At 42.2% G+C, this 14,329-nt stretch overlaps 1 protein-coding gene across 7 annotated transcripts in view; it reads right to left on the reverse strand.

Moving 5' to 3' along the window:
- AKAP13 (A-kinase anchoring protein 13) overlaps positions 1–14,329 on the reverse strand; it is a 303,165-nt gene that overhangs the window by 66,427 nt on the left and 222,409 nt on the right. For 4 of the 7 annotated variants that reach the window (XM_069766253.1, XM_069766254.1, XM_069766252.1 and 1 more), the window contains exons 14-19: positions 12,108–12,161; positions 10,483–10,545; positions 9,831–10,005; positions 8,647–8,755; positions 5,162–5,204; positions 2,782–2,914 (exon numbers count right to left, since the gene is read on the reverse strand). In XM_069766253.1, coding sequence (XP_069622354.1) covers positions 2,782–2,914; positions 5,162–5,204; positions 8,647–8,755; positions 9,831–10,005; positions 10,483–10,545; positions 12,108–12,161 — 577 coding nt within the window. The remainder of the gene's footprint in view (positions 1–2,781; positions 2,915–5,161; positions 5,205–8,646; positions 8,756–9,830; positions 10,006–10,482; positions 10,546–12,107; positions 12,162–14,329) is intronic. The other 3 variants (XM_069766257.1, XM_069766256.1, XM_069766255.1) reach the window with 1 other exon arrangement.

Consider the following 14,329-nt stretch of genomic DNA (forward strand, 5'->3'; position numbering starts at 1 on the left):
TGTCCTCTCCACCCGCTGCTCTGGAGTGACAGGTCTCTCCCTGCGTCCCTGTATACGAGTCTGTCACTCAAGGAGAGCAGGCGAGGAGAAGCCGCTGGGTACAAGCCGCACAGGCCCCCAGCAGCTTCTTTTTAAGTACGTTTTTCTGTGGAATGCCACAGTGTTTCAGGCCCTGTGGATCGGGCAGCATGTATCACTGTCAGGTTCCCTTTAAGCTACTGTACATTCACAAAAGCTTATGAAAAATCGTCCATTTTTCATCCATAAAAATACTAATATTTAACCCATCAGAATGGTGAAACATACGTAATCCGTATGTCTGTTTTTGACAACCATATGTCATCCATTTTTTTTTACATCCACAATTAAAAAGCCTGATACAGTTCCCTACATAATATTTAACAACAGATGCCATATGGACTAGCACTGGCAGTGATTTTTTTTTCCATAATGACTGTCAGGTTTTGTGTGGGAAATGTCTCAGTGAATTACTGCAATGGATGCTCCTTTGTCTGTGTGTCGTCTATTGGCATAAGGACAAGACACAGATCGAAAAAATACCTGTGTGACCTTAGCCTCACTCCGTCCGTAATAAAGACTGAGCAGACGAGATCCTGCCCCTGGAAACCAGGAGGAAGAGTGTTATTATTTTCTGGTTACATTTCTGCAAGAGTTTACATATTTTGTTTCTGGTTATTGTTTCATTCTTTTCTGTTTAGTGTCCCTTAAAAGTGACCGTGAGGGCAAACACAAAATGTGAAAAAATATTGGGGTAGATTTACAAAAACGTGTGCACAGAAATAGAGACGTTGCGATCAGAGTCACTACAGCTTCACTTTCCAATGGCCTCGATGACATGGCATGTGCAATCTGCGGAGTTCTTCTATGAAACTAGCACAGCGTCCCAATCATAACCCATCTCACCAATTCGTCTGGCAGTTTGTAAATGTCGGTGAAAGTGAAGTTGTGCCAGTATATTGCCACCATTGCAGCTCTATAAATGCCTGATGAACCACTAAGACCTGGACAGCGCTCATTTCTGGCTTGAGGATTAGGAACCCTGGTGTACAGACCCGGTCTACAGACTCTGAACGCAGAGCAAACTCTGAGGATCGGCATGTCTGGGCAAGACGCAGCTCATCTGTCACTTCCCGTCATTGTGGATTATTAAAGCTACAGGAAAAAATAAACCTTGAGACATTTTCTTGTGAAAGGATAAACACTGCCGATCTATATTTAATGCGGTGTGTCGCTGTCCTTGTTTCTCCGGAGCTTGTATTAGACGTCCAGGGATGATTTCTTCTATGGAGAATATTTGTAGTCAGGCTGCAACGTGAAGGGACGGCTACTTGTGTAGTGTTAGAGGGAAAAAAAAAAAAAAAAAGAGAACTGGCTCCGCTTGCATAATTGCCATCTGCAGCTAGATAAAACAAATACAACATGTCCATACTCAACATCCTTCCACGTTAGTAAATGTGTGGGCGGTGTGCAATCAGAGCCTCCTTGTGCAATAATATTAGTGGTAGACAGTGTGTGCTCCAGCTAAATGTACAGAGCAAATAAACAGAAGAGAGCTAGTCCAGCACATGCCCAATGCTCTAACTATACAGGAAAAAATGGCAGAGTTGTCAGGATTTTCAGCACCAGCCCTAAGGTGGCCATACAGCTTAGGAAATGGCCAGTCTTAGGAGCAGAAAGCTTGTTCAGCCAACAGCTGCTCATCCTGACTCCTCCATATACCTGAACACTCAGGTAGGCAAGAAAGTAGTAAGCCACTGCCAGAAACCCCTGGCGGCGGCTTGTCTGCAACCTAAAGCTGGCCCTACAGCTAAGGAAATGGACGGCTAGATGAGCAGAAAGCTTGTTTAGCAGACAGCTACCCATTTTGACTTCTCCATATACCTGAACACTCGGCAAGGCAAGAAAGTAGTAAATCACTGCCCGACTCCCCTGGCAGCAGCTTGTCTGCTTGCAAAACAAGGATCATATTATTAAGCTCCTGATCGCCACCAGCAGCATCTACAGTCAGGAGGCCCCAGCACACATTAGATGGTCAGCCAATTGTGCAGAATTCAGCAGGTTCAGCTGTGTGATACTGCATATGGGGGGCTCGGGCTCCATGCACATGACAGTGTGCAGAAGGCAGTACAGTGGTCCAGAGCCCGGCAGCTTTGTACTGCGGGCACTCCATTTACCAGCATACGGCCCTCTGCACAGCACAAAAATGACAGGGTTAATCACCCCAGTAACTTTTTTCTCTAAAGCCACACATAGGAAATTAAACTAACCCATAGACCTATGTAGAAGAAGAAGAAAAACCTAAAGGCTGTTTCTTTGACTTTTCCAACAGAAACAGTTTGGGGAACTTATACATTTTTTTGAACATTCCCAGGCGTTTTCTTGGCTGTTTCTGTAACGGACAGATATGAGAATGGGCGCTGCATCACTCATGTGTCTCCTGGATATTGTGGCTTCACCTGGTATAACAGGAGAGTGGGCTGTAAATCCTAGTTATTCCCCAAAGGGAGGTATTTTCAGAGGCGCACAAGTTATGATGTAACCTGTGAACATGCCATAAATATCTAAGCTGGGAATACACCAGAATAATAGAAAAATATGTCAAGAAGTAGGCGCATGGTAAGGTGTTAATATTAGCATTGTGCAACCCTATACCTCATAAAAGAAAGCACAAAAAAAAAAAAAAGAGCATTAACCCCATTATAACCAGCCAATATCTTAGACTATATGTGACCATTATGTTCCAACCCTTGGGCTTCTTACCTTTGTTTTCTTACCACTGGACATTTTATTCCTGATGTAGCTAAAGGTGCGGCTCACTTTAGTCACGTTTTTGCCCTCTAGGTCCTTCTGAGAGGGGCTCGGAGGCAACTGGTGGCTACCTTCCTCAGATATGCTGAAACGGGTGTTGAGAAGCAATAGCAATATTCAGAGATTATTGGCACTCATACAACATTGATGTTAAATAAAGCAAAATATTATCAAAAAAGTCTAATACACTAATGTATACAAGCAGGTTACCAATGACATCAGCCTTTACTAAATCAGGTCAAATGTTCATAAAGGCAAAACATTATTATCTGCAGCCATAGGGGCAATCCGCAGGTAAATACAGTTTAACCCCTTAGGTGACTGAGCCAATCTAACCAGTGTCAATTTATATGGTAATAACGCTGGAACGCTTCAACAAATCCCAGTGATTTTGAGATTTTTTTTTCGTGACACATAATACTTTATGATAATGGTAAATTTAGGTTGATAAGTTTTGCATCTATTTCTAACAAAAAATACAAAAAGAAATGCAACTTTCAAACTTTGATTATCCCATTAATCCAGGTTATCATACCACACAAAAATTAATAACATTTTCCTTATTTCTGCTTTATATCTGCACCATTTGTAAAATGTTCTTTTATTTTGTTAGCATTCTAGGTGGTTCAAAAATGTAGCAGCAACTTTTCATGTTTTCAAGAAAATTTACCAAACTTATTATTTTTAGGGACCTGTTCAGTTTTTAAGTGACACTGGGGGGTTTCCAATATATAGAACCCCTAAAGTGTTACCATTTTAAAAACCGCACCCCTCAACGTATTCAAAATTGCTTTCAATTAGTTCATGAACCCTTCAGGTGCTTTTCAGGAAGTAATGCAAAGTATCAGGAATGAAAAAGTTTTTTTTTACCACCTAAATCTCGCTAACTTCTGAACAGGCCACTGTAGCCGGCAGACTTTAATGCCGTTATTTTGCCATGAATTGCCATGGCAAAATCAGGGCCACACAATCAAGATCTCAGGGTACTGATGGGGTTAAAGAGGGAGCCCCCACACTCTGTTAACCATCTAGATGCCATAGCATAGAAGCATTTAAGGGGTTAAACGACCATAGTCTATGGCTGCCAACACTGATCATGGGTGATGCAGCAAGTTGTCAGCTATAGTGTACAGCCGACAGCTGCTGGATTGTCACCTGTATGGGGAGGCTATACTCATATCTCAGGTCAGTAAAAAGACGTATTGGTGATCACTGAGGGGTTAAATATGTGAACAGTCTAAGGCCATGTTCACACATTCAGTATTTTACCTCAGTATTTGTAAGCCAAAACCAGGAGTGGAACAATCAGAGGAAAAGTTAATAGAGACACATCCCCACTTCTGTGTTCATCACCCACTCTGGTTTTGGCTTACAAATACTGAGGTAAAATACTGACCAAATACTGACCGTGTGACCGTGGCTTAATGCCTCATTCAAGGGTCGGGTTTCATGTGCTTGTTGCATGTGTGTTTTTCATGGACAGAACACGTCTCCATTATAATTGATGCTGCTATTCACGTGCCCGTGGTTTTTTTTTTTTGTAAACCATGTTTCCATGCAAAATCACGGAGACATGCCCTTCTTTTGCAACAGCATGGATGAAAAGCACAATACAAGACTAAGTCTGCGAAAATGGCACACGGACATCATACATGTGCTGCCTGTGTCTATCATTGCAGAGGATAGCCGGAGCTTTGTAATTTATCCATGCGTGAAAAACACTGAGGAAGCATCGATGGCAAAAATGGACACTGATCAAACACTGACTGACACACGGATCCAAAACACTGAGGACATCGGCACCATTTTTAAATACGTGAAAAACACGGATGTCTGAATGAGGCCCAATTGGAAGTGCTCCTTTCCGGCCATTGGGGCAGCACCAAAGCTGTAAACAGGAGGGCACTGTATCCTGCTCCATGGTGCGTGCAAAGGCGTCACTCAGGGAGCAGGGGGAGTGATTGGGAATAGACCGGTTCCCTTTAAGAAGTTAAATTACGAATAGTAAATCAATAAAGATTTCATTGTGTGTAGATATATGGGTAAGAAATTGACATACAAAAAAATCTCTTTTGAAGGAAAAAAAAATGTAAAACAATTGTGGCATGTTTGGTGACCAAGTAAAAAAGATGTGATGAGCAAATAAATATAAAGCAGAGGGATACAGAAACAACTCTAGAAACGTAAAGTCACCAAGTAAGATAAAGGAAAACTGTCACAGGGTGTACAATGGCAGTAAGAATAAATAAATTCACATTTCTTCAAGAGTAAAACAATATACAACAAAAACTTATATAAAAAAAAAAATGACAGAACCAGAAAACAAAGTTACCTGTGTGCCAAAGAATTACTGCCAAGATTTAAGGGCCGGGAGCCTGCAAGGGGTGTGAAATGGTAAAAATAAAATTATGAAATGGACCAAATATTCTTCTGGGACCTATAATGTGACAACACGGGTGTGAAAGCGTGCACTGGGAACCGATCTATTGTGTGCTTAAACTGTGTATATGGATATTTATAGGCTCCAGTGCATACAAGAAGAGAGAAAACAAAGAGGCAACAAAACAGATTACCCTTCTTTTTTTTTTTTTTTTTTTTACACAAATATGAACCAATGCCTTCTGGTCTGAGAATCGCAGGCTTTTGACATTACAAGAAACCAAAAAGTGCAAAGTAAAAAAAGAAAGAAAAGAAAAGCCACATTAATTGAAATGACATGAAAAATGTTTTGTTTTTTTGGTTCATTTTTTTCTTTCTTGCTGCATTTTTATTGACCAGCACTTCAGTGTGAGAAGCCCACTGACGTACAAATGAACATAACATAGGCTTTGAAAATGAGATGTGCCACTAAAATCCAAATATTGATATACAAGTACATAAAGACTATGGGCGAGGATCTTGTATGTGGTGAGAGAATATAGGCGCGAGCTTACGTATATAGCACGAGCGTCCATACACATGAGCGCAAAGCACACAGACGTTACACCGCCGCGGTGGGACAGAGCCGAGGACAAGACAGCAGCGGAAGCGTTTACTTACTATCTGACTCGTCCTCACTGGACGAGGTGCCAAGAGAAAAGGCATGTCTAGACTTAGGTATAAGCGGAGAGATGCTGAAGGAGAAGGATATTCGCCTCTTGGGTTGTATCCGACCCTGGACTGAGAAGTGTTACAGCAGATGTTAGAGCATGCACATTAATAGTAAGCAAGAAAAACAAAGCTTGGGCGGCAGAGGAGCGGCCTGACGAATACCAAATGTGATGGAACATTCTCACGTCAACCTACGTGATCGGGAAGGAGACAACTCCTCGCAGAGGCAGCAATTATATTATATATGTGGCCCATTTTACAAATTAAAGTGGTCTTGTTTAGAAAACCAAGTTATAACCAAAGGGTCTGTTTCTGGGCCCCGATGTCTGAGCCAGAACAGAAATTCGCTACAAGAATCATCTTTAGAAAACATTGGCAGGCTGCGGATTTCAACGACAGGTTAAGGAATAATATTAGGGTATGTGCACACGTTGCAGATTTGCCTGCGGATTTTTCCACAGCGGATTTGTGAAAACCGCAGGTAAAAGGCACTGTGTTTTACCTGCGGATTTCATGCGGAATTACTGTGGTTTTTGTGCGGATTCCACTGCGGTTTTACACCTGTGGTTTTCTATTATGGAGCAAGTGTAAAACCGCTGTGGATTCCGCACAAAGAATCGACATGCTGCGGAATGTAAACCTTTGCATTTCCGCGTGGTTTTTTTTACGCAGCATGTGCACTGCGGATTGCGTTTCCCATAGGAACTGTAAACGCATGGGAAACTGCTGAGGACCCGCAGCTGCAGAAACGCTGCGGATCTGCAGCAAAATCCGCAGCGTGTGAACATAGCCTTAGAGTACGTTTCAGGCTAAAAAAAATAAAAATCGGGTTTTAATGTTAACACAGAGCTTTTTACTTAAATTTTTCTTGCCAAGTTTTTTGGTGTATTTTAATGTCTTTTTTTTTTCATGTATTTGGTGTCGTTTCAGCTTTACTGATTCAAAACTCCAATTTGAAGCGTTTTTTTTTCCCCCCCAGCAGAAACGCCCCAAGAACTGATGTGATGCTTAGTCTTCAATGTGAGCACAATACAGCACAACGTGCACTAGGCAGATGTCACTGCAATGTATAGGAAGCCGATTCAAGAAGTGTTTGAAGCAGAATCAGAATCTGCTCCAAATTCTACAGCAAAAACCTCAGTGTGGACATACCCCACGTGCCAGATTCACCGTATGTTACAGCCAAATGCTGTGGATCCTAGAGCTTGGACGCCCGGTAATCAGGCATCAATGATTGTTGATGCTGCTCAAGGACCATTATTTCTGTATCGCTATGTTGTGTCTACAACGTCAAAACTAAGTGAAATAGTTTCTTTTCCGATATATAATATACAATACTTGGGGTGAAAATTAAACCTACACGCCTCATGTTCCTTTCCGAATTTATTTTTAGGGGTGGCTATAATGTTTTGTACTCCTCTTTAATCTTCTGAACAGTGTCTCAGCCTTTAGTAAATGTAAACATGAATATTAAGAATATGTATGTATTCTCAGAAACGTGGACAATACCAACTCTGTTAGTGATGAGAAAAGAATGCGGAGGAAAACATAATGGCAGAAATGAAAAGATTAAACATGGAGTTGGAACACAAACGTGCACTGTATGCTTAAGAATGGCTGCATACATGCCCTGTTAGTGGCCAGAGGATGGCAAATTACAAAGCGTAACCTGTACTGTTAATTGATTATTAGGGGGTTCCTCTAGTAATATTCTGTCAGTATAGAGAAAGTGCCACAGCAAAGAGCAACAGGCCGGTCATTTATGCAGTTAAGAGGACATGACATTTTGGGCTAGCACCATCATACATACAGGATACTTGGCATAGAATCTCACCAACCACATGTGGGAGGGCGGCGTTCCAGGTCTCAGGATAGGCCATCAATATTAGATAGGGGTCTCCGCTCAGCCCTTTGCTCACGCTGTGCCATACAGCTCAGTCCTGTACATATAGTGCTGGCCATGTTTGGCTTTGCATCTCAACACCATTCACCATAATGGTGAAGGGGCTGTAATATTTCTAAAAAGTACTGAGTTGTAACTGTCCACCAGTAAAGAGGACCAGGTGCTCACAGGAGTGACCTGGCCTCTAAAAATATCTGATTGGCTTATGTGCCAAGATTTAGACCACCACGGATCTGGTACTGAAGGCAGATTGTAAGTTTTTAAGACAAGGAAAATCCCAACAGGTAAGAATTTAACATGAACCTTTGTGTATAGCAGCCACTATCCCTTTCCAATTAAGATAGGCGTTCTGGAACAACTGACTTGCGCGGTTTATATTACCAGATTTGTAGAGTTCAAGAACCGCTGATTGGCAAATATTAAATCGGTGGTCCTTTAATACCCTGTTTCCACCAACAGACCACACTTCACGATGTGCTCCGAACTATCGGTAATAGATCAGTGCACAGGCCGCCTTCGTTCCCAGCAGCACAAGTCTGTCCACATGGGACGATGCGCTGCTAACAACGGTGATCTTTTGTGAAAATCAAAACATCATTTCACCCGATGAACAAGTGTTTTGCGCCTTCAACATGTGATGGACAGCCTGTTTAGAATATCGTGCACAATAATCTTGCACTGTAAATGCACCTTTATGTGTATGTGATAACAGAATTGCCCGTACCCTGATATATAACAGAAACCCAAGGAACAGTAATGAGAAGTGACACTGTGGAATATAATAATCTACAGATGCTACATGTGACAGTGGGAGAAATGCTCACCCTCCACAAGTGGATTGCCAATTGCCGTTAATGACATTGACTTTGACAAACGAGGAGCACCCAGTGAACCGGAGTAACCCAAGTCACGAACTTCAGATCTTCCACAGGCCTGTGGACACAAGGAAAAGTCATTTTAATAATCTTCTGGCAGTAGCAAATGCATACAGTATATACGTATACTCATAGCTCATGTTCACCTATGTATACCATTTTGCATTTAATCTTAATATTCATGAAAAGCTAAGGCTTCAGGACTGTATTTTCACAGCATACTTTGCTAGACAAGTGACTGCACTGGGATTGCTCTCACGACCTGCATTCTGACCCATGTAACCTTCAGGAGTGTTTGGACAAGGAGTGAGTTGGATCTAAAATTCACAACAAAAACCAATTCAATTACACCCTGAGTACTCCCTCCTATTTTTTCAATAGAAAATCCACATTGCTGTTCTTACGACAAGCTTTTTGAGTGTTTTTGCCTCACTGCAGAAAAAAAAAAGAAGTGGCAAGTAATTTCTTTACGGCAGAATCCTCAGAGTTCTCTTCAAACCAAGACTGAGGTCAAAAGGCTGCAAAAAAAAAAAAAAACACTGGGAGAAAAAAAGGAATTCCTCCAAATGCAAAAAGGCAGAAGTTCCTGATGCGTATTCCTCCTGAATCCACATCAAATTTCTGTGTCCTCAAAAACCTGAAACCACACCCCTATCATTGACTGACAGCCATCTATGTACTGCTGCACAGCTGAGCCGGCTGTCAGTCAGTGGCGGGGAGCGGTTACAGCTGTCACTCACTGTGTACTGAGCGGTGACTGAAGCCGCACCTCTATGACTATGAATAAAGCTCATTGCCTGCCGATAGCTGGACTATCAGCGCAGCAGTCGTGCATTTTTTAAACACTATTAACCTACAGATTAACCTCTTATCTGCAGGTTAATACAGTTTTTTTTGACATGGCAGGTTCTCTTTAAAGTTCCATCTTTGGGAGAACAAAAAAAAACTAATGTAAATTACACTTTTACGGTTTTGTTTTTTATGCACAATCCTTGTGCGAGAATAACAAAGGAAAATTAAATTTGTTTGATGGCCTTTCAGCACAAGAAGAAACCATCACATTCAGGTGTCATTAGGGCGTCCATATAATTAGGACCATATTGAATATGTGGACAAACACATACATGACATACCGCATGATGGGACGTTCTGCCAGTCCTCTGATCTGGCTCTTGTTCTTCTTCTGTCAAGGAAGTCAAGGATCCATGATCGTCTCCTTTATACGGCGCTCCCGACAGCTTTCTTGTGACAAAGGAGGACTCGTGAGCGGCCGGCGAGTTCTTTTCAGCAAGGCCTTCCAAGCTGTAACTAAGCAGACAGAGAACGGATATATTATATGAGCTGGACAGTCACTATAATGCGGAATAAGATATTCAAAGCTACGACAGACAGACAAATATAACTTCAGCCCTGCAACAGAAACTGCGTACAACAAAGTAAAATAATATACAGTCTGTGAGTCGTCATCAAAGCAACAAACAAGTCACATACAACGCGTTGCAAAGCAGAACGCTTAAGATGCAGTTAATATTCCCAGCCTGCCATAGAAAGCACACACTGCAGCAAGCGCAGCACGCCAAGTACCAGGAGAAGTCGCACATTGTGCTCTCCGCTTACTGAACACAATATGACAACTAAATGCAGCTTAAAAAATAATAAAAAGAAAAGTTCTTTTAACGGATAACCATTGTGTGCTTCCAAAATACTGAGATTGCATAGCAATAGCATAGAAAAAGCAGCTGGCACGTCGCTTGGTTTTCCCCTTACATATCGGAAATACTATACCTTCTACAGTTAAAGTCATCCCCTATAGAAGTGAATTGTGCATCTGAGGGACACCAGCTCATACTGAGAAGAGCAACCATAAAGAGAGGGTGAAATGGGATAGTTAATAGGATACTTGTGATATGGTAACACAGGAAAAATCACTAATGTGGCCAAAGAAAAAGTAATACATGGAGTAACCTGCTAAATTCACCTCCCCCCAAAGCTAGACTGTCTGATACCGTATGCATCCATACTATCGGAGCTCACAAGATTTACTTTCTGTAAGTTAAAGTAGACTTGTCACAATATTTCACAAGGCAAATGGCATACATTAATAAACAGACCTGTGTTCCTGATGAGGCCGATATACTTTAGTGAAAATGTGTTTGAAAATAGCTGTATAATCCAGATCAATCTCCACCCATCTGCGGAGATTGGCAGCTCCTCAGTGTACCTCCTCCCTGGTGAGATCTCACACTGTTCAGTACAAACTGCAGCTGTCAGTCAGGCGGGGTGGGAAGAATCTGAATACACTTGGACTCAGGAGCTATTTCACTCTTCAGCTGGACCAAGTGATGCATTTATTAATAGATGCAGTTTGCATGGTGAAATCTTGTAACAAATTCTCTTTAAAGTGAATCTGTCACTTTCTCCCCAAAAAGTGTTAAAAAACCTTGTAGAAATCGCAGCTTTACTCGCTTTTTTCCATTTCTAACTTGGTTGCTCCATGGCTGAATTTTGGAGCACAGTATGTGATATCTCTACTTGCAGGCCAACAAAGCGTTTCTTCAGAATCTTCTCTGTGGCTGTTGCCTTTATCCGTGTGCCTAGGAGGGAGGGTTAAAATTATACTTCCCCGAAGAAGACTCTGAAAAACTGCCCAGTTGCTCTAAAACCACAGATTTCAGATATTGTGCTTCAAAAAGCAAATGTGAATATCTCTGCGAAGGAGCAATGCAAAAGAAAAACAAAAAAAACCCACAGAATCAGGGGTGCTCAGGCATTTGTACAAGGTATTTAACTAAATATTATTTTTGAGCAAGTGACAGATCCTCTTTGAATGACTATTCAGCTAGCAAACATAACTAAGGCCCTGATTCATTAACACTGTCCTTTCATACAACAGTCTTTACGAGGGGAGTGCAAAAATAAGATGAGCAGAATCCGTTAAGAGGCACATGCCATTTAATGAATTCTGTGCATCTTCTCAGCAGCCTCATCTCTGAGCACCTAGCCAGAAATCTTACTCCAGTCCGGGACTGGAGTCTAACATTTCCTGCATAAGAAACGCTAACACTTTCCATGAATTTGTAGAGTGGGTGTAACTATGCCCCATCCCTGGTCCTCCCCAGTTCAGAGTTTGGTGGAGCTGCTCAATTCGGACATAAAAAAGCCAAATTTTGCAAAGTTATTAAAGTAAAAATCTTGTGACTATTCAAACGGTTTGAAACCCGTTTTCTGGTGTGAACATGTCAATGTATCGGTCCCCACAATGTAGCCACATCTAACTGTTGGGGATGCAACTGGTTTCTGAAGGCTCTGTCTAGAGGGCATGGGTACTGCCTGCCCTGTGTTACTGTAGGGATGTATTACCAGTGTTAGTAGTTGTGTATACAGAAAGAGATGGATTGTTATTTTGATACCTTCTTCTATGAGTAGCTGGCTTCTTTACAACATCCCCCAGAACTCGCAATGAACTGAAAATGAATCATTGAGATGGATCAGCATTGGTCAGCAGAGAATAGATGAAATAATGGGATAGAAGCAGATTGGGAGACAGTGAAATGAGGAAGAATTGCTGGTTGCCCTGTTTTGCAGCACTGTACGGACGGACGGACATCCGCACTCACTGCAGTGCAGCACCGTACTACCACATTGGCTCCAGATACATAAGGGTGTCCTGTTAGACATTGGCTGGATTTGGTACATTTAGGCTATGTGCACACGTTCAGGATTTCTTGCAGAAATTTCCTGAGAAAAACCTGAAATTTTCTGCAAGACATCTGCATGCGTTTTTAGTGCTTTTTTTTTGCGGATTTTTTCGGACATTTCCCAATGCATTATATAGTGGGAAATCCACAAAAAATCCGCCAAATTAATGAACATGCTGCGTTTTTTTACCGCGATGCGTTTTTTTCGCGGGGAAAAAACGCATCATGTGCCCAAAAATTGCGGAATTCATTCTAAATGATAGGATGCATAATGTATGCTATTTTTTTCGCGGTTTTATAGCGAAAAATCAGCAACGTGTGCACACAGCCTTAGGGATCTCATTAGTACCAGACGTTCTTTGTTTACACCGGTAACCCCAGCAACCAAACTCACCCATCAAAACACTACACTTGTAGGAAACATGGCAAATCATGGAAGGCATAGGTGCCATATTGTAGATAAAGGAAACATCATTCCAATATAGTGCCAACACTGCAGACATTGCATAGTATGATTCCACATCATTAACGGGGTTTTTCCACGAAAAAAAAGTACATTTTAATCTATAGCTGTTGGAATAATAACAATTTCCACAATTGGATATGTTTAAAAGAAATGTTCCTGTGCTGAGATAATCTTATACATGTGCCCCTGCTGTGTACTGTGTAATGGTTGTGTCTGACCTTACAGGGACATGGTCCGATCGTATCACAGCTCCTGGGCAGGGGGGGAAGCCTGAGAGTATACAGACAGGGCAGCACGGGATCACTGATGAGTCTTTCCTTGAGGTAAAACATTGCTTAAAAGCAGGCAGGAAAATGTTTTGTCTCACAAAAATAATCATCAGTGATCCTGTGCTGTGCTGTCTGTATACTCTCTTACTTCCTCCCCTGCCCAGGAGCTGTGGTATGATCACACCATGTTCCTGCATGGTCAGACACAGCCATTACACAGAACGGCCACATTTATAAGATTATCTCAGCACAGGAACATGTTATTTAAACACATCCAATTGTAAAAATTATTATTATTCCAAGATCCATCGATTAAAATGAACTTTTGTTTAAGGGAAAACTCCTTTAGATATCCTGCAGCCAGACATCAGCAGTTATTGCAATCCATGAAGCTTCGCTCATTCCTGAGAACCATTTAGACAAACAAAAAAAAATGACTAAGGGTACCGTCACACACTGCCATTTCGATCGCTACGACGGTACGATTTGTGACGTTCCAGCGATATCGTTACGATATCGCTGTGTGACACGCAGCAGCGATCAGGGATCCTGCTGAGAATCGTACGTCGTAGCAGATCGTTTGGAACTTTCTTTCGTCGCTGGATCTCCCGCTGTCATCGCTAGATCGGTGTGTGTGACACTGATCTAGCGATGCGATCTAGCGATGCGTTCGCTTGTAACCAGGGTAAACATCGGGTTACTAAGCGCAGGGCCGCGCTTAGTAACCCGATGTTTACCCTGGTTACAAGCGTAAAACTAAAAAAAAACAAACAGCACATACTTACATTCTGGTGTCCGTCAGGTCCCTTGCCGTCTGCTTCCCGCACTCAGTGACTGCCGGCCGTAAAGTGAAAGCAGAGCACAGCGGTGACATCTGTGCTTTCACTTTCACTTTACGGCCGGCAGTCACTGAGTGCGGGAAGCAGACGGCAAGGGACCTGACGGACACCAGAATGTAAGTATGTGCTGTTTGCTTTTTTTTACGCTGGTAACCAGGGTAAACATCGGGTTACTAAGCGCGGTCCTGCGCTTAGTAACCCGATGTTTACCCTGGTTACCCGGGGACCTCGGCATCGTTGGTCGCTGGAGAGCTGTCTGTGTGACAGCTCCCCATTGACCACACTACGATTTACCTATGATCACGGCCAGGTCGTATCGCTGGTCGTGATCGTAGGTAAATCGTATAGTGTGACGGTACC

Source organism: Ranitomeya imitator, chromosome 4 (genome assembly GCF_032444005.1).
Source record: "Ranitomeya imitator isolate aRanImi1 chromosome 4, aRanImi1.pri, whole genome shotgun sequence".
In the NCBI taxonomy this organism is placed as follows: Eukaryota; Metazoa; Chordata; class Amphibia; order Anura; family Dendrobatidae; genus Ranitomeya; species Ranitomeya imitator.